The 24,759-nt window shown below is 42.0% G+C and overlaps 1 protein-coding gene across 1 annotated transcript in view; it reads left to right on the top strand.

Moving 5' to 3' along the window:
- The first annotated feature begins 1,594 nt into the window (after positions 1–1,594).
- Positions 1,595–24,759, top strand: part of TTC7B (tetratricopeptide repeat domain 7B) — a 142,683-nt gene continuing 119,518 nt past the window's right edge. Inside the window, exons 1-3 of the mRNA XM_033010547.2 lie at positions 1,595–1,859; positions 21,974–22,128; positions 23,260–23,428. Of these exons, the coding sequence (XP_032866438.2) occupies positions 1,739–1,859; positions 21,974–22,128; positions 23,260–23,428 (445 nt within the window). The 5' untranslated portion in view covers positions 1,595–1,738. The remainder of the gene's footprint in view (positions 1,860–21,973; positions 22,129–23,259; positions 23,429–24,759) is intronic.

Genomic DNA, 24,759 nt, shown 5'->3' with positions numbered 1-24,759 from the left:
ATGATGTGATCAGTGCTAACAAAATGTGTTAAAATTGTTGTGAATAAATATGAATAATCTTCATAAGCAAATTAACTCTTTTCAAAAGCTCAAATTTTAGTTTTCATAGCCTTTTGTGTAAAAGAACTAGTAGCTATAATACTACAGATTTTGAATTATCATTCCTTTCCTCCCTCATTTTTAATTTAATCATCTTAACTCTCCAGTAAAACACCATCCTATCATCAGTTTAGTGTTCTCTGGATCTTCTGAAACATCACATAAGCAAAAAATGCTTTATCACATATTTCTCCTTTTGCTTTTGTTACAGTACTAAATCTTCTTTCCACTCCTGCAGTGTCTTAAACTCCGTTGTATCTTAAACACTGTTATAGTCTGCTACTGTTTCTATTTAAATTTTAAAAGCTGAAGTATACTTTGAAATTGGCCTGTAACCTGAGAGTGCTACAACAGCAATTTCATAAAAAGGCAGATTACAATATGTGAATTGTGTGTTATTATGCTTTCAGTAGCACTGGGAACGAAAAGTGAATTAACTGAAACACTGAGAAAGACATCTGATGCCTGTCATAGAGAGCCTGTTCTTTCTGTCAATGGGCTGTGTATTTGTTCTGGTGAAAAATCTCACAAATTGCTATTTACTTTTTTCAATGCAGTCTTGGTGGTCTTGCTACATTTTTCAGTGAAAATCAGCCATGGTGGTGGTTTTCTGAGGTGTATGTAAGTTTGTGGAACTGGTGTGTCACGTATGTGTGATGTAGCATTTGACAGAGACATGGTGTTTATTGAAAAAGCTTTATTTAATATTTTGATTCCACCCAAACATTGGAAATGCATTTATTTTCCCAAAGCATAGGGCATAATCTACGGACAGTGCAGATCTTTGCTGTACAGGCACGGCTCTACCCTCTCCTGTTTAATTAAGGAGCAAGTGGGCACCGAGCCCGTGGGCCCCACCTTTCCGTGGGGTAGGGTGTGTGCCAGCCCCGCGAGGGCGTGGGGAGAGGCGCGTGGACGGAGGGGACAAAAAGGCGAATGGCTTCAGGAGGCTCAGAAACCCTCGCGCGAGCGTGGGCGAGTGATTTCAAGGTGGGGGGGGGAGAGGCGGCCACTCGGGGGGGGCAGGAACTCGTTTTGGGGGAGTGGAGAAGCACTGCAGACGGGGCGGTAGCGTACGTTTCATCACTAACCTGCGGAAGAAGGATATTAGATTAATTTTCCCTTTATTTCCCTTCCTCCTCCTCCTCTTTCGGCCTGTCACCGGGCAAATCGTTCTGAAGGAGCAGTTCCTGCCGCTGGCAGCGGGAGCCCGGCGGTACCGGCCCTGCTCCCCGCGGCGCGGCCGTCTCGTTGGGCAGCCTCCCTCCTGCTCCTCCGGGTGGCGGTCGGGGCGGCCCCGGGCCCAGCCCCGGTCCCTGCCCCGGGCCCAGCCGAGCGGGAGGCGCCGGGCCGCGGGCCGCGCTCCCCAGGCCGGGACCAGGCCTCAGGGCCGCCCCACGCCCCCTGGCCACGCCCCCCCACCGCGCGCACTGCCCGGCGCTGCCCGGCAGGTGGCGCCCCCCCCCGCCCCTCGGCCGCCAGCGCGGCGCGGGCCGCAGCCCTCAAGTTCCGCCGCCCCGGCCGCTGCCGCCGCCGCCGTCCTTTCCCCGCCTCCCCCCTTCCCGCCGCTCTTCCCCCCCCCCCCTCCTCTCCCCATCACCCCCCCCCCCGCGCTGGGGCCCATCGGCCCGGCCCGGCCATGGCCACCAAGAAGGCGGGCTCGCGGCTGGAGACGGAGATCGAGCGGTGCCGCTCGGAGTGCCAGTGGGAGCGGATCCCCGAGCTCGTGAAGCAGCTCTCGGCCAAGCTGATCGCTAACGGTGCGGCGCAGGGCGGGAGGCGGCAGGCCGCGGCGGAGGGACCGGCGGGGGGGGGGCGGGGGCCGGCGGGGCTCCCGGAGGCCGGGCCCGGCAGGTGCAGCCGGGCGGGCCGGCGCGAAGGGCCTGCGGGCCGCCCCGCGGGGCCGGGGGGCCCGCCGGAGCGGGTCGGGGCGGCGCGGCCGAGCGGGGGCCCCGAGGTGGGGAGGCGGGTGCCGCCCGGGGCCTGACCCCGGCCCGCGGGCGGGGAGCTGGGCGGCCGCCCCGCTCGGGCGCCCCTGCGGGGTCCGAGGGAGGCCGCGCTTCGGCCCCTTGGGTTTGCGTCCGGAGCTGCTGGGCGGTCTGACGGCTTCTCGTGAGCGTTGCAGTTTGCTGGCGGTGTGCGTGAAGCCCTGAGCGTCCTTCTGCCTGCACAGCCGGAGTATCTGTACACAGCGTGTCATGTGAAGGCTTCTGTCTCTTTTCTAAAAAGCATACCTCGGCGGTATAGTGCAGCTTCATTTATTTTCTTGTAGAAGCCATGAATGCCTCGCTTGGTCTCGTATTTCTTATAGCGCAAACTTTTAAACGTTTAGCTGAAGCAGGTGAAAAGTAGTGCTTCGTTCTCAGATATGAAAGTGCCTAAGGAGCAAGGGAGATGCAGGGAAGTTCTTTTTGGTATGGATGCCTTCATTGTGTGTGTGGGAAAAGACACGGAGATAGTGTCTGTCCCTCTGGGCTCACTCATCTGCTTGAGGTGGACCTGGAGGTATTTTTAGAGAGAAGTCAAGTCTGTAGAGACAGAACTTGGGGTGAATTCAGAGGTGATACGTTGACACAGGCTGGCATCACTTGGAGTGTGTTGAGAAGGCAGTGATAGCTTTGCGCATTTAGGCAGGGAAGAAAACTGCGTGATTCAGGCCTATAGAAATACAAATAAAAGAGGAGAAGCCTGAATCAAAGTAACGAGAAGAGAGAGAATTTAAGAATGGATGGATGGATGGATGGATGGGTGGTAGGTAACCTTACATGTGTTGGCCTTAAGAACAACTGGGTGATGCTCCTGAAACACACTGTATTATACTAACTAGAAATAAACACAAGTAAAAAGATGGAAGGTATTATGTTTAGTTTTAGGATGCGTTTCACTGAGTTATAGACTGTGAACTAGTTAGAGATCAGTTCAGGTAAAGGCAAATGTTTTTTGGCTGTCTGGCTGAGAAGCATGATTTTCACGGTTTTAAGATGTACTAAGGTATTTCAGACAGGTTGGGAGAGCTAGGCAGAAGATGTTATTGACAGGTTGACCTAAATTTCTCTGCTCTGCATGCTCTATTACCAAGCAAGCATATCAGAGAAGATTATGCGGTCTGCATAACTTTGCACTGCAATGATTTTCCTATTATGGTATCTTCTGGATTCTGTACCACTCAAAATACAAATTATCGGAGCATTTCCTGATCTTTAAAACATGGGAAAGTCTCGTATGTAGATTTCGTCTCTTTCTGACAGCACAGGAATGATTAAATCAATGTCTGTGGCTTCCAAGTTCTAGCTAACTGAGAACATCAACAGTCAGTAAGCTAAGTGATTGTAAGGGACTCTTCTTTTGTAGTGGAGTAATACAGGAAGAGAGTAATTCACTTAATGAAACACATGCCTCTGCTGTTGAGAGTGTTTAAAACTGTAAGGTTGTCTTCTAGATCCTGGTGTACTTAACAGGTTGCAGGCCAAGGTTATCAGCTAATGAGACTACAAAGGTGAGGCAGTGCCTCTGTTCCACCCATGAAGAGAGATATGAACTGCAAGGTGCTCCGGTGTGTATCCCTGTTGTTAGTTAATCTGAAGCAATTACTTGAAGAAAAAGTACTTGGAACTTTACTGCTTCCTTCTGTAGTAATGTTCAGTTTATACAAATCAGCTAGGGAGTGGATAACAAAAGATCTGTTTTTTTTGTCTGAATGTGGAACAGTATGTTACAGGAGTGATTTAAAAGTGTGAGAGGAGGAAAAAGAGGGGAGAGGATCTTCATTCTGTCCATATATTGGTGTGTAGGGAATTGACTCTGACTCCTGAATGCTGGAGCGTTTTAACTGAGGATATCAACATGGCTAGGAATGAGGTTTGTTGTTCTTTGGACACAGATGGGAAGGAATCTTTTGGGGAAGCCCTCTTGTAATCTCTTAACTCTTCCACTATTGCAAAAGAATAGTGTTATTTTATCAGTACTTAATTACACCTCCTGTTTGGAAATGGAGATTAGAGAATTTGACAGGAATTTTAATGGGCTGGATTATTATTTGGGCTGGTTTGCACTGATATAGTGGTTTTTATTAAGTTCCCATCCCTTGAAGTTTGAAACCTAAATTAGATGGAGGAGGAAATAGCAATGACAGCTCCTAGGACAAAGGTCTGTGTGGATGAATAAGGCAATAGTATGTACAGCTGGTGAAGCACAGCACTGGAGAGGTGCAGTAGTTTGAGTGGACTTGATTATTTTATTGTTTATTCTGTTTTGTTCTGCTGATGGATCCTGTCTACTCCCTCACAGAATTAGGAGTCTGTATAAAACCTGACACTGGATCAAATATGTATGACAGTTTATGTAGGATTTTGGATGCACAAAAATGTCACTTACTAGAACCAATTTCTGTATCTGAGGGATTGTATTTGAAAGGCTTTGTGAGCTTACCGAGCTTTAAGATAAAGAGGGAAGAGCAATATTAATGGATTGGTCACTGCCTCTGCTACTCTATTAGTAATAGTCACAATTTGGATTATGGAAAATGTGTGCTTTGTGTCAAGCCTGTGACTTGCATTGTTTTTCATAAAGGATAGATGAAAAGACAGGCCTTTAACCTGACTCAGAATTGCTAGGCACTCATCCAGTCTGTATTACGTTTCTCTCCTTCAGAATCAGGACTCAGTAGCTGTAATGAGATTCAGGTCATGTAACACAAATCTCTGTTTGAGCTCTTGCTTCATCAGCACTCCCATGAAAGATTGGGTCAAAACTGTTATGTGCAGGTGTGGTGGGTTAGCCTTGGCTAACAGCAAGTTCCCACCCAGCTGCTTAGTCTCTCCCCGAGTGGGGCAGGGGCAGCAAATAGGATGAAAAGACTGGTAGCTTCAGATAAAGACAGGGAGATCACTTACTGATTACTGTTGTGGGCAAAACAGGCCTGACTTGGGGAAAATTAATTTGATTTGTTGACAGTTAAAATAGATTTGGAGAGTAAGAAACAGAAAGACAGCCATGAAATCAACACTTCTCCTCTCCCCTTTCCCAGGCTTAATTTCACTCTTGCGCCCCAGACTCCTGTGCCCATCCCTGTGTGGTGCAGGGGGCAAAGGGGTTACAGTCTGTGCGAGGTTGTTTCTTTCTGCTGCTCCCTCCTTCTCACGTTTTGCCTCTGCTCTGATGTGGGCTTCCTGCTGGATGGAGACCTCCAGGAAAAAAGTCTGCTCTTGTGTAGGCTCTCCACGTGCCGCAGTTTCTTCGGGTCATACCCACCTGCTCCAGCCTGGGTCCTTTTCAGGCTGTGCTGGTGGTGGCTATCTGCTCCAGCACCTGGAGCACCTCCTCCTCCTCTGACCTTGGTGTTCCCTCTGCTGTTTCTCACTCCTTTTGTTCCCTCCTCCTCTCTGTGGCATTTTCTGCCCTTTCTTAAATAGGCTTTCCCAGAGGTGGTTCCAGCTTGGCTGAGGGGCTCAGCTGGGTCTGCGACAGGGCAGCCCCTGGCCTCTTCCCCCAGGGGCCACCCCTGCAGCCCCCCGGGGCCAGCACATGGCCCTTTACACCCACTACAACAGGATTTACAAAACTGTAGCAGCTGGCTTAGAAATTGTTGTGCTACTCCGAGGTTCACAAAGATGTGGTCCTTCGTTAATCTGTAGGCTGTTTTGTTGCAAGAAAGGCGCCATCCTCAGGTGTTCACCTCCCGAGTATAATTTTTCAAATGGAACTGAGACAAACCCCAAGCTGTTAGAAATAAAATCTTAAAGCAGTTTTCACTAGTGAAAGTTTGTGAGTTAGCTTACCTAACTGAAAAAGGTTCCTTCTAAGAAAATGATCTGAAGAAATTTTGATTCAATTTGTTGAATTTTGTCTAACATTGCAAACGAGTGCCGCAAAGCATGGTCATGAGAGTTATCAAAAGCTCCAAGTACAAAATCGTTTGTTCACAGATTATTGGAAGAGATAAAATAGTAAATGTTGAATATCTGAAATGAATGAGAAGGTATTTTAAAATGTGTCCAGAATTGGGAAGCACTGGGTGTAGTATTCTTTTATGTTTTAAGCCAGTCTGAATGGGCCACTTTAGTAAATAAAGGGCTTAATTTGTAGGAGAACCGTGTACAACTTTGTAATGGAAAACTTGGTTGGCATTAAAACCACATTTGTGTGAATGAAATGCAACATGCCCTAAGAGAGAGTTTTTCTCTAAGATCACAGTTTAGTGTAGCAGTCCCCCAAAATAACTAGTCATGTCCGTAACACTTTGATGGTAATGATCACATCTATTTGAAATCCCCATTACTTTTTTTCCATTAAAATTGTTCATTTTTTTAAGAGATTTGTGAAGTTGCTTTTCTCCAATAGTGAAAAATAAGACTTGTGAAACAGCAGTGATGATTGTTTTTCAGTAAGTTTATCATAACATGTTGACTCATGTATTTTATTGAAGTGTTCAGGTTTATGAGGATTGTGTTTTGAAACCTTTCTGCAACAGTTTTAATGAGGGTATCGTGTCCTTCATAGCTTTGGGCCTTGGGATTCTCAGGGTGCTTGGAAATTTGCGGTGTTTGAATAATAATTTTGGAAGCTAGCAATCGCATTTCAAAGCCGATTGCAAGTCTGTTGTGAATTTTTGATGAAACAGTAGCACCTTGAAGGAAGCGGCTACAATGGAGTTCAGTACGAAGGTTGTGTCTGCTCAGAGCATTCTCGGGCCATCAGTGCTCTAATGTTTTCTTTCCTTCCTCTGCAAACACAGTGAGGAAACCTGAGGTCAGTGCAGTGGCAAGCTGAGTGGATAAAATAACGGATCCGTGAATTTCCACTGATATTTCCGGCCATTCACTGTTGCTGCAATTGGAACGTGACCTTGCTCAAGTTCAGTGAGATGTATGGCTCTCTCTGGAAAAGCACTGAGGAGGACAATTTTTGTAGTTCAAGTGAGGTAGAATGATACAGTTATGTAGAAACCTTAGCCAGTGTGAAATACTGCATTGCTGTGGGGAGGGAATGCCGGCTCTGGAAGGTTGCAGCTCTATAGGCTACCATTGTAACATTGTGGAGTTGCCACGGAAATAGAACATTACCTACAGGTATCAAGTTTGCTGGTGGAAATACACCAGCCTTTTAACACACTGCTTTCTTGCCAATTGAATTTCTTAATACCCTTGCTGTCCCATTTCTGTCTGTTGTTTTGTTTTGTGTGTGATCTTTTATCTGACTGCCTTTCTTCTCAACACCTTATTTCTATAATTTTTTATTATATCTTTCCTCACATTTAGCTTTGCAGAATAAAGGAGCAGAGAGGAGTTAGGAGCAGAGTAGCAAAAGCAATGGTTCAGGAAGCGTTTTACATGTCTATATTTTGTTTGTCACGTTCTACACTGCTTCTTTATCTGGATATATGTAGGACATAAAAATAGAAACATCTCAACAGTTTTCATTTGTTTTGCTCCCTTGTGAAATACAAGACCTCATATGTATGGTTAAAGCTTATCCTCAGAGTAAACCAGGGATTTAGAAACCTCTTCGGACTCATGCCCTACTTAGAAAGTGTTTATCAAATTTGTTTGGTTTTTATACATACACCTTGTAATGCAATTTATATATATGCAAAGCTTTCTGAAGAGGTCTACATCTCTACCAGAAAAGTTTGCAGACCACGATGTGACATGCATTTTTGCATTTCCACAAAAGTGGAAATGAAGCACTCTCTTCATTTGTTATCTTTTTTGTTTTCCTTCTGTTGCACTCACTATCATATTTGCAGAACAAGCGTACTAAGGAGACACACTTTTCTGAATGAAGACCAAAGATGGTGACAGTACTAAGATGTGTTGTCTTATTTTTGACTGACAGTTTGTTTCTTCAGATAGCCAGGGGTGTTACAACAGTATAAGTGAGGATGTATATCTGCTGCTTGTATTCCAACTGACTCGTCATCTGGAAGAGAACATGCTAGCGTAGTCAGCATGATTTCACAAGTAACCAAGCTGGTCTAACACCTTGCCACTATTGCGTGGAGGAGCTCTTTCATCCTACCTTCACTCAACCTGCTCCTTCTCTATGCAGTTTCCCCTGGTTACATATTCCAGGCCTCTCCCTTGTGTTGATGAATGCCAGAGGTGGGACTTGCTGTGCTGGGCCAGCAGAAAACTCTCTGCTTCTCTTTCTGGGGTTAGTTTCTGCTGGCTTACTGAGCTGATTTGCCTCCCCCAGGGCTCTGAAGAGCCCCTGAAGAGCGTAACAGCTGGTGGAAAATGAAGTGGCAGCAGCCAGCGAAGGGCAAAGGCGAGGGGAACTTCTCCCACTCTGAGGAAGCATGTAATTGGTCTGATTGGAATAAACATCTGGGTATTTGGAGCTGATAGTTGTTTATATTTATAAGTATTCTTCCATACATTATGAATATAATTGGTTTAGAAATTACATCTCACATACTAACTTTGGCTTCGTTGCACTCTGTTGCTTTGTTTAAAAGTTGTAAGAGGAAATGGTAGCCTGGCTTATCAGTGTATATATACACTGGTGTAAGTCTGTATTATAGCTGCTCGAGGTTCCTTTAATCTAACGTCAGGGGCTAAAGGTGAGTATTAACTTTTCTGTAGGGAAATAAGTTCACTATCAGGATCATTGATACAACTTCTGTTTGAGTTTGATTTGCATGGTAGTAAAAAAGGGGGCAGAAGGTCCTTACCCATGCCAAATGTGGGCCATTCTCCTTCCCTGCCAAATCTGGAACATTCCCTCTTCCTGCAACTCTGTCTTGTAAATAGTCGGATTTTAGAATTTGATGGTTAAATTCTCTGCATTTTTCTCTGCACTGAACATGATTTAATTGGTGATCTCATAAGGAGGGACTGAAGACAATTACTTTGTCTTCAAAGTAATTGAGCCCTAGTGCAGACAGCTCCTTGGGGAAGCGAAGTGGCATAATGTTGATCTAAATTGGAGGGAGTGGCGATGTCTGGCTAATAGTGCTGTGGTTATTGGTAGCCAGACCTTTAATCATTGGAGAGCATTTGATGTCTGCTCAGGGCTCTGGAGGAAGAGTGCTGAATAGGGGCATTTCTCTGGTGTCAGCAAATGTGTGGCAGAATGCATGGTGGCATTTATCAGTAAACTGCTCAGATCGAGATGTTATCAGTTGCTCTGTTGCTTTAGGAGATGTTGCATGAGTTTCTTCAAGTTCCCACCCTGCTGGTGATCTGTGTGTGATTGGTATGATTCCACTCAAAATGTGTATGCATAAACAGAAATACTTTACTATAATTTCATATTATCTTCAAGAGAAGGGAATGCTTGAAAGGTAGTGTTTTTTTTTTTTAATGTAGCTGTAAAGTAATTTTAAATCTCCTTTTTACAGATTTTGCTACAGCTTTATGGTGTGTGTGCTGTTTTTTTGGGGGGTTTTTTGTTTTTGTTTTTTTTTTTTCCAAACAGGATCTTGGTTCATTCAGTTCCCAGGATAGACCAGCCTCTGGAGATAGAGCCATAAATTGTAACGCTGGAATAAAATATTTTGTCAAATCACTCCTGTTTTTATAATTATCTTGATCACTGCTAGTGGAATTATAAGAAATCTGTAAAACCTGTTATGTTTTAGTAGGAAGAAAGCTGCTTGCCTTAAGCACTCTGTTACTAAGTTTATCATCCATATTAGTATTCTGTAGAGATGGCATATTAACAATGATTAATCAACAACTTGAGTTTTGATACAGCTGCTCCACAGCTGATGTTTCTGATGTGTAACATGTAAAGGTTGGTAAAGTGAAGGAAGGACTTTTAAATGGGTGCTTGTATTGTCTGGAGAAGAGGAGAGGATCAGGATGTGACCCTAGCAGATACTTAGGAGTTGTTTCTTTGATAATAAAAGTAGAACCTGAATGTTTAAGCTGCACTGAGAGGAGGAAGTAAAAGAGGATTTATGTGTTACAGTATTTGGCAAATGCTGCTCTTCCACTGTTAAGTTTTCTGTTTAAGTATTTAATCTGAAACTGGGTATTGTTCTCTTTTGGTTATGTTCTGGGCTATATGAATTAGAGCTTCCACTTTATTAGAACAAACGAGTATTCTTTTCAGCCTTGAGCTTGTTAGATGCTAGAACCCTAGTACAGACAGCTCCTTGGGGAACTGAACCTGTTATGCAGTTATGCAGAGTCCCACTGTGGAGGGTGTTGCCAGGTTTCACAGAAGACTTACCCTTCCTCTTCCCAAAATGAGGTGTAAACTGTTCTCCTTTCACAAAAAATGGGTGGGAAATCCCTTTTGGCTCTAGACAAATCCTGAATGCAGCTCACTTGAGCCCAGTAACTTGTTTTATCTCCATAAAACTTTTACAAAGGCAACCAAGATATGAAAATACCAGCAGCTTCCAGGCCCTCCCTTGGTTTTTTTTTTTTTTTTTTTTTTATTTTTTTTTTTCCCTACAGTTAATTAATGTGAAAAAGTTGTTGCTTATCTTTCAAGTATGCCCTATTTCAAATTCAGGTTTGCCTGGGCTCAGCTTCCAGCTGCACTTTGGTTTTTCTTTTTACCATTTAATTACAGTCTGTTTACCTTAAGGGGGAGAAAATGCCATGCATGGGATTGCTGTGGAACCAGATTCAAGGAGAGGCAGAAGTAGAGGACCTACTGCTTTTAGAACAGCTGATAGAATTAAGAAACCAACAAACCAGTGAAGTTGCTAAAAGATTCTTTCTGTCTTAAAACTGGTGGTTATGTATCTGAGACAATCATCTCTGAGAGTTACACATGTAGGCTACTGCCTTCCAAGAATTTCCTTGAGGTTTCCCAGGTGAAGCTAGTGTGGGGGGTAGAGGATGAGAAGAGGCTGGGTTTTGTGAGTGACTGGCTTTTGGAAATGATAGAGAACTGCAGGATCTCCTCTTCTGGGGAGCAAAGGCTCATCTGTGTGCTTCCGTCTGAGCTTTGGGTCATCCCACAGATGAGAAATGTCACTTTTCTGACCTGACAGTTAGTGATTAATACAGAAAGAAGGGGGTGAAGGTGCGAACCAAAACCTAGATGGTGAGGTTTAGGTGTGAGGAAGTGTTCCTGATGTCTAAGAAGTTGGGCAGAGTCAAGATCTCATCGATCTCTTAATTTGTCTTTTTTTGTCAATCATTTCCTTTACCTTCTTGGGAGAACAAGAATTGGATTCCATTGTCATCATCTGTCAAATTTGCACTGTGCTGCAATGTTTGGTAGGGCATGGACAAGAGCCACTGTCCCCATGACTTGGTGTGGTTTTTCCTTCAATCTAAATAGTTTCTAGTCTTTTTTGTTGTTGTTGTTGTTAGTAGCAACAGGAAGATTGGTTTGTCCTTTGAGACACAGATCATGGCAAGAAGCAAAGTTGAAAAGAATTCCTAGCTGTCACAGCATGTGCTTTTCCTGTTCTCCAAGCCACTCTTTGATCTTCTTTGTAACCTAAACAAAACATAAATGGAAAGAAGCTAAATTTTGATCATTCTTCCTCAGTGTAGTTACTAGAACTCTTCCCAGTTAAACACCCAGTAATGATGGTGATCCTGTTTCCCACACTTTGTGCTTCCCAGTCTTGGATATAAATCACATTCTTATTTCTTAGTTTTACATTGCATTTGACTGAATGGGCCAAGTTTAATTCAAACATAAGTTTATCAGTAATCTAGACGATACATTGTGGCAGTCCTGGCTTGATTATTTACTATTCTGATGGTCTTAACATTTCAAAAAATTTGGGAACTTGAATATTAAAAAAAAAAAAAGCCATAAAAATAATATCATTTGAAGCAATTGCTGCAGTTTTCTGTTCTTCTTACTATGTACCCTCATAAAATAAATTTCTGTTGTAGTGGTACTTTGGAAGTAAATTTGCATATGCATAAATAATCTGGAAAGCCTATAATATTCTGGTTTTACATGTGTATCATCTGCATCAGTCTGCAGCCTTTCTGCAGGTAGTGCCTCTTGGTCTGCACGTGTTCTGTAGCTGCTCTTCTGCTGTCCCCAGAGACTTGACTGGACAAGATCCTGGGCAGCCTGCTCTAGTTGATCTTGCTTGGAGCAGGGGTGTTGGGCTAGATGAACTCCAGAGGTCCCCTCCAGCCTCAGCCATCCTGTGATGCTGTGAATTCTTGCTCCTTAGTAGTGAGTGATAGAATCGTGACATCTGTATGTTCATATATTGTTTTTCTTTTCTTTAATGTAAGCCTTGTATAAATCTAAGATTAGCTTTAGCATTCAATTTAAGCAACTTCTGGTCAGAGTTACTTGAATGAATACTTGGAGACTTCTGCTAATACTCCTCTCCAGGTACAGCCAGTGCTCTTAGTGGCTGCTACATTCATCATGAACAAAGCAAATGTCTTTGTTTTAAGTGTATGGTCAACTTGTTTCCAGTTAGAAAACATGTGTTTCATGCTTTTTCTACCAGATGAATATGAAATCAGATCTGGATCCAGGATTTCCAGATCCTCATCTGGAAGAAAGTTCTATTTCAAAATGGCCTTCTTAATAAATGTTCTGTGGGATGCTATAAGCTTTTCTCCTCTTCAGCTGTTTTTACAGAATCTTTACTCTGAAATTTTTGTCTGGGTGCTATATGGAGCAATTGACCCCTTTGGGATCCTTCTTGCTGCATCCCGCTCCTGGATAAAAATTCCTCAGTTTGTTTTTTAGATTTAGGCATAATGATAATCCAACATATTTTAGGAAGCCTAAGGAAAAATCCTCTCAAAATTGCAACATGCAGCCCTTCAGGTACTCTTGAGTCTTCAGAGTCACCTTTAGAGAGAAGAGTTTTAGGAACTGAGTAGGAGGAGTTTCCTTTCTCATTCCCAAGCTAGCTTTCCTCTGGGAAGATTTGAAGCACCAGAACAGAGATTACGAGGCAAGTCTTGATTTGCTGGAACTCTGCACATCAATTTATCGTCCCACTGGAATACTGGAAATCTCATACTTGTCCTCATTACCCCTTGACCCTTTCCTCCCCTGCTTTTTAATTTTTTTTTATTTCTATTTTTAGTCCTGAGCTGAGACTTGAGATTTTCTTTCTTTCTCTTTCTGGAATCCAGTATGGGGCACGTGAAGCAGCAGCGTCTTCTGTTCTTACAACTCCATGCTTCAACTAATTGATGTCACCTCACGCAGTATCTTCATTTAGAACTAATGCTAAAAATCAAGTAGCAAAGCAGCTGTTATTATATTTTTATAATATTTTACACTGTTTTACACAGACACATCATCATGTGTGGTTTTTTCCCCCACCCTGTATTTATGCCAGGCTTTGTTCTCATTTTGAAAACAGTTAGGGTTGATCCAGCTTTGGAGCCCCAAGCATAAGAAGGACATGGAGCTGTTGGGGTGGGTCCAGAGGAGGCCACGAAGATGATCAGGGGACTGGAGCACCTCCCTTATGAGGCCAGGCTGAGAGAGTTGGGGGGGTTCAGCCTGGAGAAGAGAAGGCTCTGGGAGACTTTATAGCAGCCTTCCAGTACTTAAAGGGGGCTACAGGAAAGGTGGGGAGGGATTCTTTGTCAGGGAGTACAATGATAGAACAAGGGGTAATGGCTTTAAACTGAAAGAGGGTTATTTGGATTAGGTATAAGGAAGAAATTCTTTAGTGTGAGGGTGGTGAGGCGCTGGCCCAGGGTGCCCAGAGCAGCTGTGGGTGCCCCCTCCCTGGAAGGGTTCCAGGCCAGGTTGGACGGGGCTGGGAGCCCCCTGGGCTGGGGGAAGGGGGCCCTGCCCGGGGCAGGGGGGTTGGGACTAGATGATCTGTAAGGTCCCTTCCAACCCAAACCATTCTACGATTCTGTGATCCATATTGCAAAGAGGGATAGTCATGTCTGCACAAGGTTCTTCTCAAGACATTTTGTATGAGTGTGTCGAAGCTTTCTCTAAGCTGAAAGAAAACAGCTTGCATGTGTAGAAGTATCTGGATTTTTTGCTTTGGCTTTCGGTGCTAACAGAAATAGGTGTTTCACCTAAAGCACCCTTCAGTTAGTCTTGCAGTTCCAAGGTGCTCAGGCTTGTCTTTGATTATAGGCAGACGACATCCTATTAGGCAGGTGGCTGGTTTCAGTGATAGTGTGATGTTGCAGAAACAGATGGGCAAGCTAGACTGTCCTTCTCCAGTTAAGAAGTGGTTCTGCAATGCAGTTGTGATATAAGTCATCAAATATCCCCTAACTCTACTAACTAATTGTTGTTGATGATCTCTTCATCAGAGGAATGGATGAATAAGAGGGAGTCTGATCAAGAATTTTATATTGATCCATAGCTATCTCAATTTTCTAAAAGTGTGAAACAGGTTTTCATGGTATTGAAACTGTTTACTAACAGTTTGGTTTTTTTCTTCTGGAGCATCTATTTAGACCAGCTGAAAGAAGCCTAGACCTCAAGGTATCTAAAAATTTTACACAGTTTAATTCTGTCTTTACAAAGTATCTCATAGAAGAATATAAACTAGATCACTCATACTGTGCTGGAAGAAAAAGAAAAGCAATTTCTTCTTAGATGCGACCTACGTTATTTCAAGATGTCTTAAGGGATAGCTAAAACTGATAAAAATCTCTGCTAGAGCTATGGTTTCATAAATGGTTTCTTTCAGAAATGTCCACGTAATTGGAATTTCTTTATAAGCACTATTGAGGCTCGATCTTACTGGCACAGCATGGTTGACATGACTCAAGCCAGTCCTTTGTTAATAAAGCACTCTTTCCTTCATAATTTGATTCAAAAACTTATTGCTAATGTCTGGTCCTGACCGACTGCCTTAGCAGATGAGTGACTTGGTAAATAAGCAAATCCCTCTTTTTTTGTAACTTTTATGCAGTGTGTTCTGTCACCTGTTGTTTTCCAGTGTTAGTCACCAGCAGCTGAGCAAGTGCAGCACGTCTGTGAGGAAAGCCAGTCTGACAGTAACTGATTCTCTTCTGTTGCTTTGTCTCACAATATATAGCAGTGATACAGGGAAAGGTTGAGTTGTGCTGTATGTGGGTGACCTAGAACATCAGCTTTGGGTTTGATGCTTAATCGGATCCGTGTGTAAGTTGAGGCTGTTGTTTTCTCCTCTCCCGCCTCTCCTCTGGAGGAAAGTATTGTGTAATACATGTTGCTGCACTGTGACTGTCCCTAGGTAGTGGATGAATCAGTAGCTTTTCTAACTTGCTTCAGGGGTGAGAACAAAATATCTGGGTGCTATAGACTACTTTGATTCTCCTCTTAAGGTGTCTAGATGGTTTCAGAGCATGCGCCAGCATGAACTTAAGGCTTTGCTCTTGCTAGTATCCTGTCTTCAGAGAAAATATATTTTTTCAAGTCACGGTCAGAGAGAAGGAACTTATCTTAGGGTGGAGGGGAGGAGGATGAGAGAGGGAAGAGAGAGAGGCTGAATTAAATTTTCCAGAGGTCGCTTCCCGTTTCTCTCCTCTTACGTTCCCGACTGTGAGAAATTCTGCAGTGTACAAGGGAGGAATAATCTTAAAAACATTCTGCAGAGTGCTAGATCTGTCTATGCCTCTTTGTTCTACTGTGGACCCATAAATGGGTGAGAATTGGAGCTTCTAGACCTGGTCTTCCTCTTTCTGTGGTGCAGCTGTTGAGCAACTGGAGTATGGAGGGGAGTATGGCCATGCTCTGCTCTTGCATGTGCCAGTGCTGTTGTTTGGTTAGAGGCAAAATGATTATTTTCCCCTTCAGTAATAGCAATGGTTCAATGGTTTCAGCATTTTGTTTTAAGAATCCTTAGGGAATGCATTTTCATACCTGGCACTGCAAGTTTTATTTTCTTTTTCCTTAGTGTCTAACATGTTCTTCAAGATATCCGCTAAGCTATTGTAACTATCCAAACCAGTTGTTTCACATGCTTCCATCACAGTTTTGCAGTTTATATAAACAAAACATCTCTGGCAGCTCTTGCACAGTCTAGCTGTGTTTTTTACCTGTCTCTCCACAAAGATAGATCTACTGTATTTAACTTAATTAAATACTTGTTACAGGGCTGTGGGCCAGAAGAATTTTCAAGACCTACTTAAAAGAATGCATATGAGAGGGAAGGCGTGTGTGATGCTTTCTTCTTTTGCATGTTTGAAGTTCTGGTATTTGAAGTGTCGAAGAATGTCAGTGATAGACCTCGTGTATTTCATTGCAAACGATCTCGATATTTCAGCTCCTGAACCAAAGCACTGGTTTTAGCAAGGAATTCAAATGACACTCTATGTTTGATGTTCATGTTTCCTCGACCTTCTTTGGAAATGAAGTTTGCTCGGTGAAGCACTGAACTGAATAAAAGGAAAGAGAAATGTTGCTTGTTAAATGAAATACTTTGGTTTTGATGAGTACAGATCAGGGAAGAAGTATCTATTTGCACATCCCTTAAAACTTAGAGTACACAGTTTGACGTATTTTTACCCATTTTTAAGTCACCACTTCGCTTTAAAAATACAATTAGCAAAACTAATCTTCATTGTTCTTCTCCCAAGTAGGACATTGCTATGCTGACCTCAAGTATTATTTTCAAGGCCCGCTTTTTTTTTAATCACCTTTTTAAAGAAGGTCATAAACAAAAATTGTGTGTTCAAAACACTCTCTGGAGTCTTCTGAATATTATTAGTAAATGCCTGTGCTGAAGGGACCCTTCAGTGACTTGTTCTTTGCCAGGAAAATGTTTGCATCCTGTGAACACGTTCTGAAGCAGAGTTTTGTAAGTTTGGAATGGGCCTCTGACTCAAACCCTTTCACACAGCACATATTAAATCCCTTACACCAAAGATTAACTTGTCTTGCATTGGTGTACAAAATCAGCTGCCTTTTCTGTGCATGCAGTTTACACTCTGATTTCCAGAGAGGTGGAACTGTTGCAGAAAGTGTAGTCCTGCAGAGTGCTATGCTAAAGCTATCTTTGAGCAGGATAATGTTGGTGATAGTATCTATCTTTAGCATAGCCACAGTATTATTATAAACAAATAGTAATGAAATGTGAAATTCGGACTAAGGCTGTAACAAAGAGGATTTGGTCTGAAATGTCACATCTAGATTTGGTCAGTTTAATGCTTGAAACTGAAGCTACGCAAGCTGTTGATTTTTATCAATTATGCAAAGATTTCTGTTTGAAGGACAAGAAGGAACATGCAGAAAATAAACTGTAACAAAATAGATGCTGAGTATCTTTAAAAAAATCTCATTTTAGCATATTGCTTCTCTTTGAAAATTTGCTTTATTGCAGCAAGTGACAATTATCTGTACCATTTGTGCTTTTTAGTATATGTATCAATGCTTGCAGAAAATCTGTTGATATTGATGGAAAATTACTCCATTTGATGGAAAAGTCTTGTGAAGTATTATGATCTGACAGAGGATGACTGCGTTGGGCAAAGGGGGCATATGCAAGTCTCTTATACCCAGATGGGTTGCCTCAGAGTGCTGAAAGAGCTGGCCAGTGTCACTGCAAGGACACTGTCCATTTTTAAAGGTCCTGGTGATTGGGGGCGATGGCTGGAAAAAGGCACGTACGGCCATTTGCAAGGTCAAGAAGGGGGATCCAGGGATGGCATGTCGATCAGCCTAACCTCAGGCCCTGGGAAGATGAGGAAGCATGCCCAGGAAACTGGTTGGAAGGATAGGAGGGTGACTGGGATCAGTTGCCAAGGATTTATCAAGGAGTAACCAACAAGATAGCTTTTGATAAGTGACTGTCTGTATGGATAAAATGGGGACAGTGGATATTGTTGGCCTCAATTTTGTCTAGACTTTGCACACAGTTCCCCATAATATATCTTGCATTTCAGCTGAAAAGACAGGCTGACCAAGAGGTAGTTGGAAAACTGTCTGGGCTCAGAGGCTTGATCATAGGTTAAAAAAAAAAAAAAATCTGATCTGTGATGTATTAGAAGTGGGGCTTCTCAGGAGTTGATACTGCAGTCAATACTGTTTAGTATTTTTCTTGGTGGCAGAGGCATTGAGAGCGCACCCTCAGTGGTTTTGCAGGCGATAGAACACTGGAGGGTAGTGTACGATTGCTGTTCGGGGGGATGGCAGCAGGCTGGAGAAATGGACTGACGGCAAAACTCATGAAGTTCAGGAAATGCAGATGCCGTGGTCCTGTTCTTGAGAAGGAATAACTGTAACAGTATAGCCTGGGGATCAACCAGCTAAAATGCTTTGCAGAAAAGGATCTGAAGGTCCTGGTGAGCGACAAAGGGAGAGTGAGTTGGCAGCAACCGCTGTGTCAGTGAAGACTGACCGCACTCTACAGTGTATTAGCAAGACTGTGGTCAGCAGTTTGAGAGAAATTATTATTCCTTACTGCTTGTCACTTGTGAGACCACATCTGGACCACTGTATCTAGGTTTGGGCTCCCCAGCATGAGAAAGACATTGGTGTGGTAGAGTTAGCCTTGGGGAGGGCCGCCTAGATGGTAAGGGGGGGTAAAAGCGTGTGATGTAAGAGAAACAGCTGAGAGCTGCATTTGTTAAATCTTAGAGGGGATCCTACTGCTGCCCTCTCCCACCCCCTCTTGAGTATGGAGGTGGCCTTTTCTCAGAAATGCACAGTGAAAGTATCTGAAGCAATCAACAAAAACTGCAACAAGGGAAAGGTTGAACGGATAGCAAGGAAAAAAATTCCACGATGAGAACAGTCAAATGGTAGAAGAGGTTGTCCACGGGGGGTGTGTGTGTGTGGTGGTGTCTTTGGAAATGCTCAAAACTCGACTGGGTTGAGTTGCCTGCCCAAATGTTGAAGTATGCTTTTTATTCTTTTTTCTTTACTTAGTACAATGAAATATATATTTTTTCTCTCACTTTTTCTGAACAGATTCAATGAAAGAGTAGCAAAATTAGTGTGAATTGCTTCAAAAATTCCTGGAATTTTACTGATAACATTGTGAATGTATGGGAACAAACTCGGTGGTTCTCTACTTTCATTTCCTCAGAGGGTTTAAATTTCAGATATATAATATGTTAGAAGAAACTTCAAACGACAGGAGTTTCGAGAGGCTGTGAAATTAAAAACGGCAGTTGTGCAAACTACGGAAGCGAGGGGTGGTCCGGGGCAATGAGCTGGGTGCAGTGAGAGGGGATGTTACTAGCTGGCTCTCTTGCTCTTTCCCGGAGGGCCAAGTGCAGTAGTTTGCCTTTGGCCAACTTCAGCCCAGAGCCCGGCAGCGTGCCGGCCTGTGCCTGGGGCTGGGAGGCAGGCTGGGGTCCCCGGCTCGGGCCCTTTCCAAGGGGGGTGCAGTTGTCCGTGACTGTCCGAGCTGGGGGTGCTGCTGCTGCAAGGTGGTAGAGCAATGGAGGCTGTGGACAAGGGATTTCAAAGCCTGGTGTTGGTCTCTTCAGGTGCTTATGCTGAGAACATTCACTGCCCCTTTCCCTGCTTTGGGATGTAATGTATGGGTAAAACCCATGCTGTAATAAAGATGTTTTTTCCTCCTTGTTTTCTAAAGACAGGAAAGACTCTGCAAGCCGCATTATGTCATAAATGTGCTGATAGGCCAAATGCTAAAGTCCTCTTTAACGCACTTGTTTCCTGCTGCAGCTAACAATGGGGGTTTTGTGCATTACTAAAATAATTCTTACTGACTGTAGAGCCTTCTCATTCTAGTTTTGTTCAGAAATGTTAAATATCCAGTGTGCAAGGGGATTAGCTATCCTTCAATGCAGTATACCCTAAGCTGTATCTAAAACACTACGTTGTACAAACTTTGAGCCTTTATATTTTTCAGAACTTAAGTTTAATTTCTCTTATTTGTTTTGTTAATTTATCTATCAGGATATCAGGTGTTTGAGATGAAAATATTTCAGTCAAACTGTGTAAACTGATCAACTTCTTTAAGGGATGTGCAGATTTTATGATGGACTTAGTGATGCATGTCAAACTGCCATTCACCATATGAGAATTGAATAGGTAAATAAAAGCATTTTTTTCATTGGCAATTATTAGGTAATAAGATTTAATTGTTACACTATAGCTGTATTATTGAGTGGTAGTAGTTTGGGGGTTTTTTTGGTTTTGTTTTGTTTTTTTTTTTAACTGGGAACTGGATGCCTTTGATATGCATTTGAAAGATGACAAATGTTCTGTTTTTTCAAATGTCTGTAAAGTAATGCTGCACCAGGGAGATGCTTTGTTATTCCTTGCCTTATCTTTCAAGGAACCCACATTTTTTGGCTAGCATGTATCAAAGCTGTATCCAGAGTGCATTGTTGTTACAAGGATAAATTGAGCAGAGTGTGCACAGTTTTGGCTAAACAAAGCACATGTGAGGAGGTGTAAAGGTGCTCTTAAAAGAAGAAAGTGCATCTAGAAAGAGACACTTCAGATTATTTGGTATTGTCTGATCTAGAGATGAGATGAGTATAGCTGAAGTATCAGTAGAAACTTTGGAAGAAGAGGAATGGAACTGTGACTGCAAATTTGAGATAGATGAATTTGACAACTGTGATCTGAAAGCCAGAAAATTAGTCGTTTGTTAACCAGGCTGCATCTGTGGTATGGCTTGTCTTCATCCGAATACTGAAAGCTTTCCCTTCTGCAGTATTGTTTAAGCAGTAAAACATGAGTGAATGGTAGTTGAGAACAAATAAATGTTAGATTACCATGGATATTTTTCCCAGAACACCAAATAAAAAACATAAATGGAAAAATAAGCACTCCCTTGATGCTTTTGCTATTTGTCTGGTCTGTTAAACTCTCTCTTGAAGAAACTGTGGTTTAAGAATCAGCAGTTAGCTGGAGGTTTTAAGGAAAAAAAAAATTCTAGGTTATTGCCTTTCGACTTGATAGGACATACTACAGGACAGCACTGGTCCTTACAGCTTACTGTGTAATGGCGTTGTACATGGGTCGTATACTAGTCCAGCTGACACAAGACTGAAATTTGCTGTACTTAAATGCATCAGCATTCTCTCACCTTTTATACTTACTGAGGGAAAACTTTTCCTCTGGGGTAACACTGACTTCTGCATGTCCTGGTCTTTCTGTCCCATCCCATGACCTCTAAGGACAGTGCTAAGGGTTATAGGGTGCTGAGCACTGCTCTGATTGTTAGCTTTTTGCCCTTCACCTTTAAAAAATATATTTTATTTATTGTTAGTTCAAATCTGGGTCATTCAGGTATTGCACGCAAGACATAATCTGATCCTTTCAAGTCCCAGGTAGTGAGGTGATGACTTTTACAGCTTTCTTCTCACTAGAACAACTCAACGTATTTCAGTAAAATACGTTTAGTGATCCTAGATAAGGGCACTGTAGGGGATGACCAGATTCTTGAATTTCAGCAAATGTGCTAGCTGCAGCTCTACTGGGAACCTGGTATTGCATTCTACCTTCAAGTATTTCTAAGGAATGGGGAGAATGATGAGAAATGGACTTTCATACTGAAGACTTGGGATGGCTGAAGCTTTAACAAGGACTGAGTGATATCTGTGTTCTTATAGCTGAGATATAGATGGTGAACAAAGCCATCATGAGGGACATGTGACAAGACCAGTTGCATAAATTAATCCAACATCAGTATTCATACCTGAAACTACAATAGGCATTTTGTGAAACACACCCCATTTTTTTGGTAAAGTATCAGAAGTGTATCTTGTCACATTTAGAAAACTGTGTAAGGCTTTTGAATCAAGTGTTGCTTTTTAAGAGGAAGGGGAGAATACTGACTTGAGGTTAATCTTCTAATTCATTGTGATTTAGAACACAGGAGGCTACAAGGATTCTACAATGAATCAGGCAGGTAAAAGATAAATTGGAAAGTACAACAAAGTACCAAATTACTTTTGTTAAATCTGAATACGTGACGCTGTCTTGGTTAGTTTGTATTTAAAATTCAGGTGCTGGCTGCCTCCACTGAAATGTTGGTGAAATAAAATGGTTTCAAATATTTCATGTGTGTGATTTTTATTTACAGATGACATGGCAGAACTTCTTCTTGGGGAGTCCAAACTAGAACAATTTTTGAAGGAAAATGCTCTTAAACAGACTAGTAGTCCACGGGGCCCCCGGCCAAAGCTGACTGAGGTCAGGAAACATCTCACGGCAGCGCTCGACAGGGGAAACCTGAAGGTATGTAAGTCAGTCTGAGCAAGAATTAGAAAACCTGATAGTGACTGGAGTAAACTGCTGATCGTGGAGAAAAATGTGGAAAGTGCTTGTGTGGTGTTTTATTATCATTGCTATTCCCAGAACATCATCAGCACTATGCTATTTCATGGCTCTTTGTTGGTTTGTGGATTTTTGTTCAGCTAAATTTCTCAAATCTTCTTACATTAGAAGAATAAGAAAATTGTCATTGTCTTCTGGGATGCTAAAGTGGAGTAGTTACAACCTGTTTTGTGTAAGTTTTTCTTGGGAGTTTATATAACTCATAACATTCACTGCAGTGCATCAAATAGAAGCATTTAAAAATGCAAAAAACTTCACGAATTTCTGTAATGGTTTCTTAAGTAATCAGGAGAGGTTCCTTAAGTTATGTTTTCAGGTGCAGAAAATGACGTTAATACTTGAGAGCATTTTCTGTCGTAACCTTTTGATGTTCTTAACCATTCTGGCCCTTCTTTTACCTAACTATTGTTGTAGCTACTACATCAGTTTCTCTTTTCTGTACTCAATGTTCATCTTTTGAGAGATCAATAGGACCTTGTTTTACAGTCATCTGTAACGTTTTCTTTCCTGCGATTTGTGGGAGTATTAATTTTTCTTCCTTTTCTTTCTTCATTATTCCATTAATCTTTTTTTCAAGACTTTTCTTCTGCACTGATACTTTGAAATTGTGCATATTAAATATATGGGTTGTGGAACATACATCAGTAAGTTTTGATGCTCTGTTATTTTCAGCTGTGCTTGCGGTGTTAGAAAAAAATAATTGGAGGGGTTGCAATGATAAGCTGCCTTTAGTTTTGTCACCTGGCAAAGCTGCATTCTGACTGAGAGCTATTTCTGGTGCATGTGTACATTTGTGAATATATATAAAATAAATGTATCTTGGTGGAGTGACGTTTTGTGGATTCACCCTCTACTGCAAACTTCCCAAATATTACAGGAAGTCAGAATTTTGTTGGTTTGTTGCTCTATTACAAGAAATATCCTGAGGGTTTCTACAGTGAATATATATAGAAAACAGAGCAAATAATTATCAGAAAGCATTAGGTGTGTTTTTCAGGGAAAAAAAACCTTTCTTATTCCTCTTCCTTCTAGCCAGAATTCCTACAAGAAGCTAACCTGATTATGGCCAAGTTAAACTATGTGGAAGGTGATTACAAAGAAGCTCTGAACACGTATGCCAGAGTTGGAGTTGATGACTTGCAGCTAGCTGCAGTGCCACCATATAGGCTACGAATGATTGCTGAAGCATATTCTACGAAAGGTAAGATTGCTCTTTCCCGTATAATATCGCAGAAATAGTTTTTAAAAAGTTAATTCATATCTTGTCTGAAGTCAAAGAATTTTTTGGCGTGCGTATCATCAACACAGTGGTGGAGTACCACAGTAGATAAATAAGAGTATAGCTTGTCTCCTTTAAATTGCTCAGTTTGTGCTAGGTTGTGACAAGACTTTTACCTCAATTAATATTCGAACTGTGCTGTCACCCAGACAGATTTTTTATGTGTGTATTTAAAAGTCCTTCCATATGTAAATGTTACAATAGCTGTGGCTAGATACTAGAAGTATTATAACTATTGCTGAAAGTTAAGAGTTACAAAATTAGTGCAGTTTTGCAGTTACTGTGGACAGAATTGGACAGCCTTGATTCACTGTGATGCTTTTTACTGAATGTTAAAATGCTCAACATAAGCTAAATTGCTTAACTAAATTGCTACTTAATAGAGAAAAATAGTAATAACATGATAAAATGACTTAAAGGGGTGCATTTCTTGTGCAGTTCTATTTTTGATTTTTTCTTAACTGAATATAGGAAAATTCAGGCAGTGAAGCTAATTTAAAAAAAAAAAAATTTTGCTAATCTTGTATAGTGAAAATTGTAATGCTGGCCTTGTGTCTTAAGGTGGCAGTGCCACTTCAGTTTAGAAAACTCATTAATAGACTGTAAGCAGGGTCAGTGTGTTGAGGAAAGTGGCAGTTTGCATGCTGTAGGTTTATTAGAATTTACTGTGCCTAAATGTTTGCTTTCGTCTGTTCTGTTTAAGCTTGGGTTTGATGTGCATATGCACTTTTTGTTATGGCAAGAGTGTCAAAGTCAGCAAACACAGTTTATGACAGACTTCGATAGCATTCACTGACAACTGGTCAAGGATTGTTTCTAACATTAGTCTTGGAAGAGAGTGACTGTTTTCCACCAACACAGTCCTCTAGTAAACGTTAGACAAGCATGAATCATTCTCTATAGAGATGTCAAGGAAATAAGAGAACTAACTGGTAGCAGAGACAAAAGGATGCTTCCTAAATCTGGGCAATATTTAGATTAAAGTGGGAAGTGAGTACATTGAGAGTTCTTATATATGATTTAAATCTGCCCAGTTCCCTTGTACAGCATCTGTGTGGGCTTTCTGGCAATGTCTGGTATGGATAGACTTCTAGTCAGCTTAGTGGTTTTTTTTGTTTTGTTTTTGTGTTGTTTTGTTTTTTTTTTTTTTTTTTTGTTTTGGTTTTTTTTTTTTTTTTTTTTTTTTTTAATCTATGAGGATGTCTGTTGAACTTGTCATGTTCTTTCCATGAAAATGCAATGTTGGACTTGAT

The sequence above is a fragment of the Tyto alba genome, unplaced genomic scaffold (genome assembly GCF_018691265.1).
Source record: "Tyto alba isolate M040663 unplaced genomic scaffold, T.alba_DEE_v4.0 Super-Scaffold_18, whole genome shotgun sequence".
NCBI classification, from domain to species: Eukaryota; Metazoa; Chordata; class Aves; order Strigiformes; family Tytonidae; genus Tyto; species Tyto alba.
This window is presented reverse-complemented; position numbering and strand designations above follow the sequence as displayed.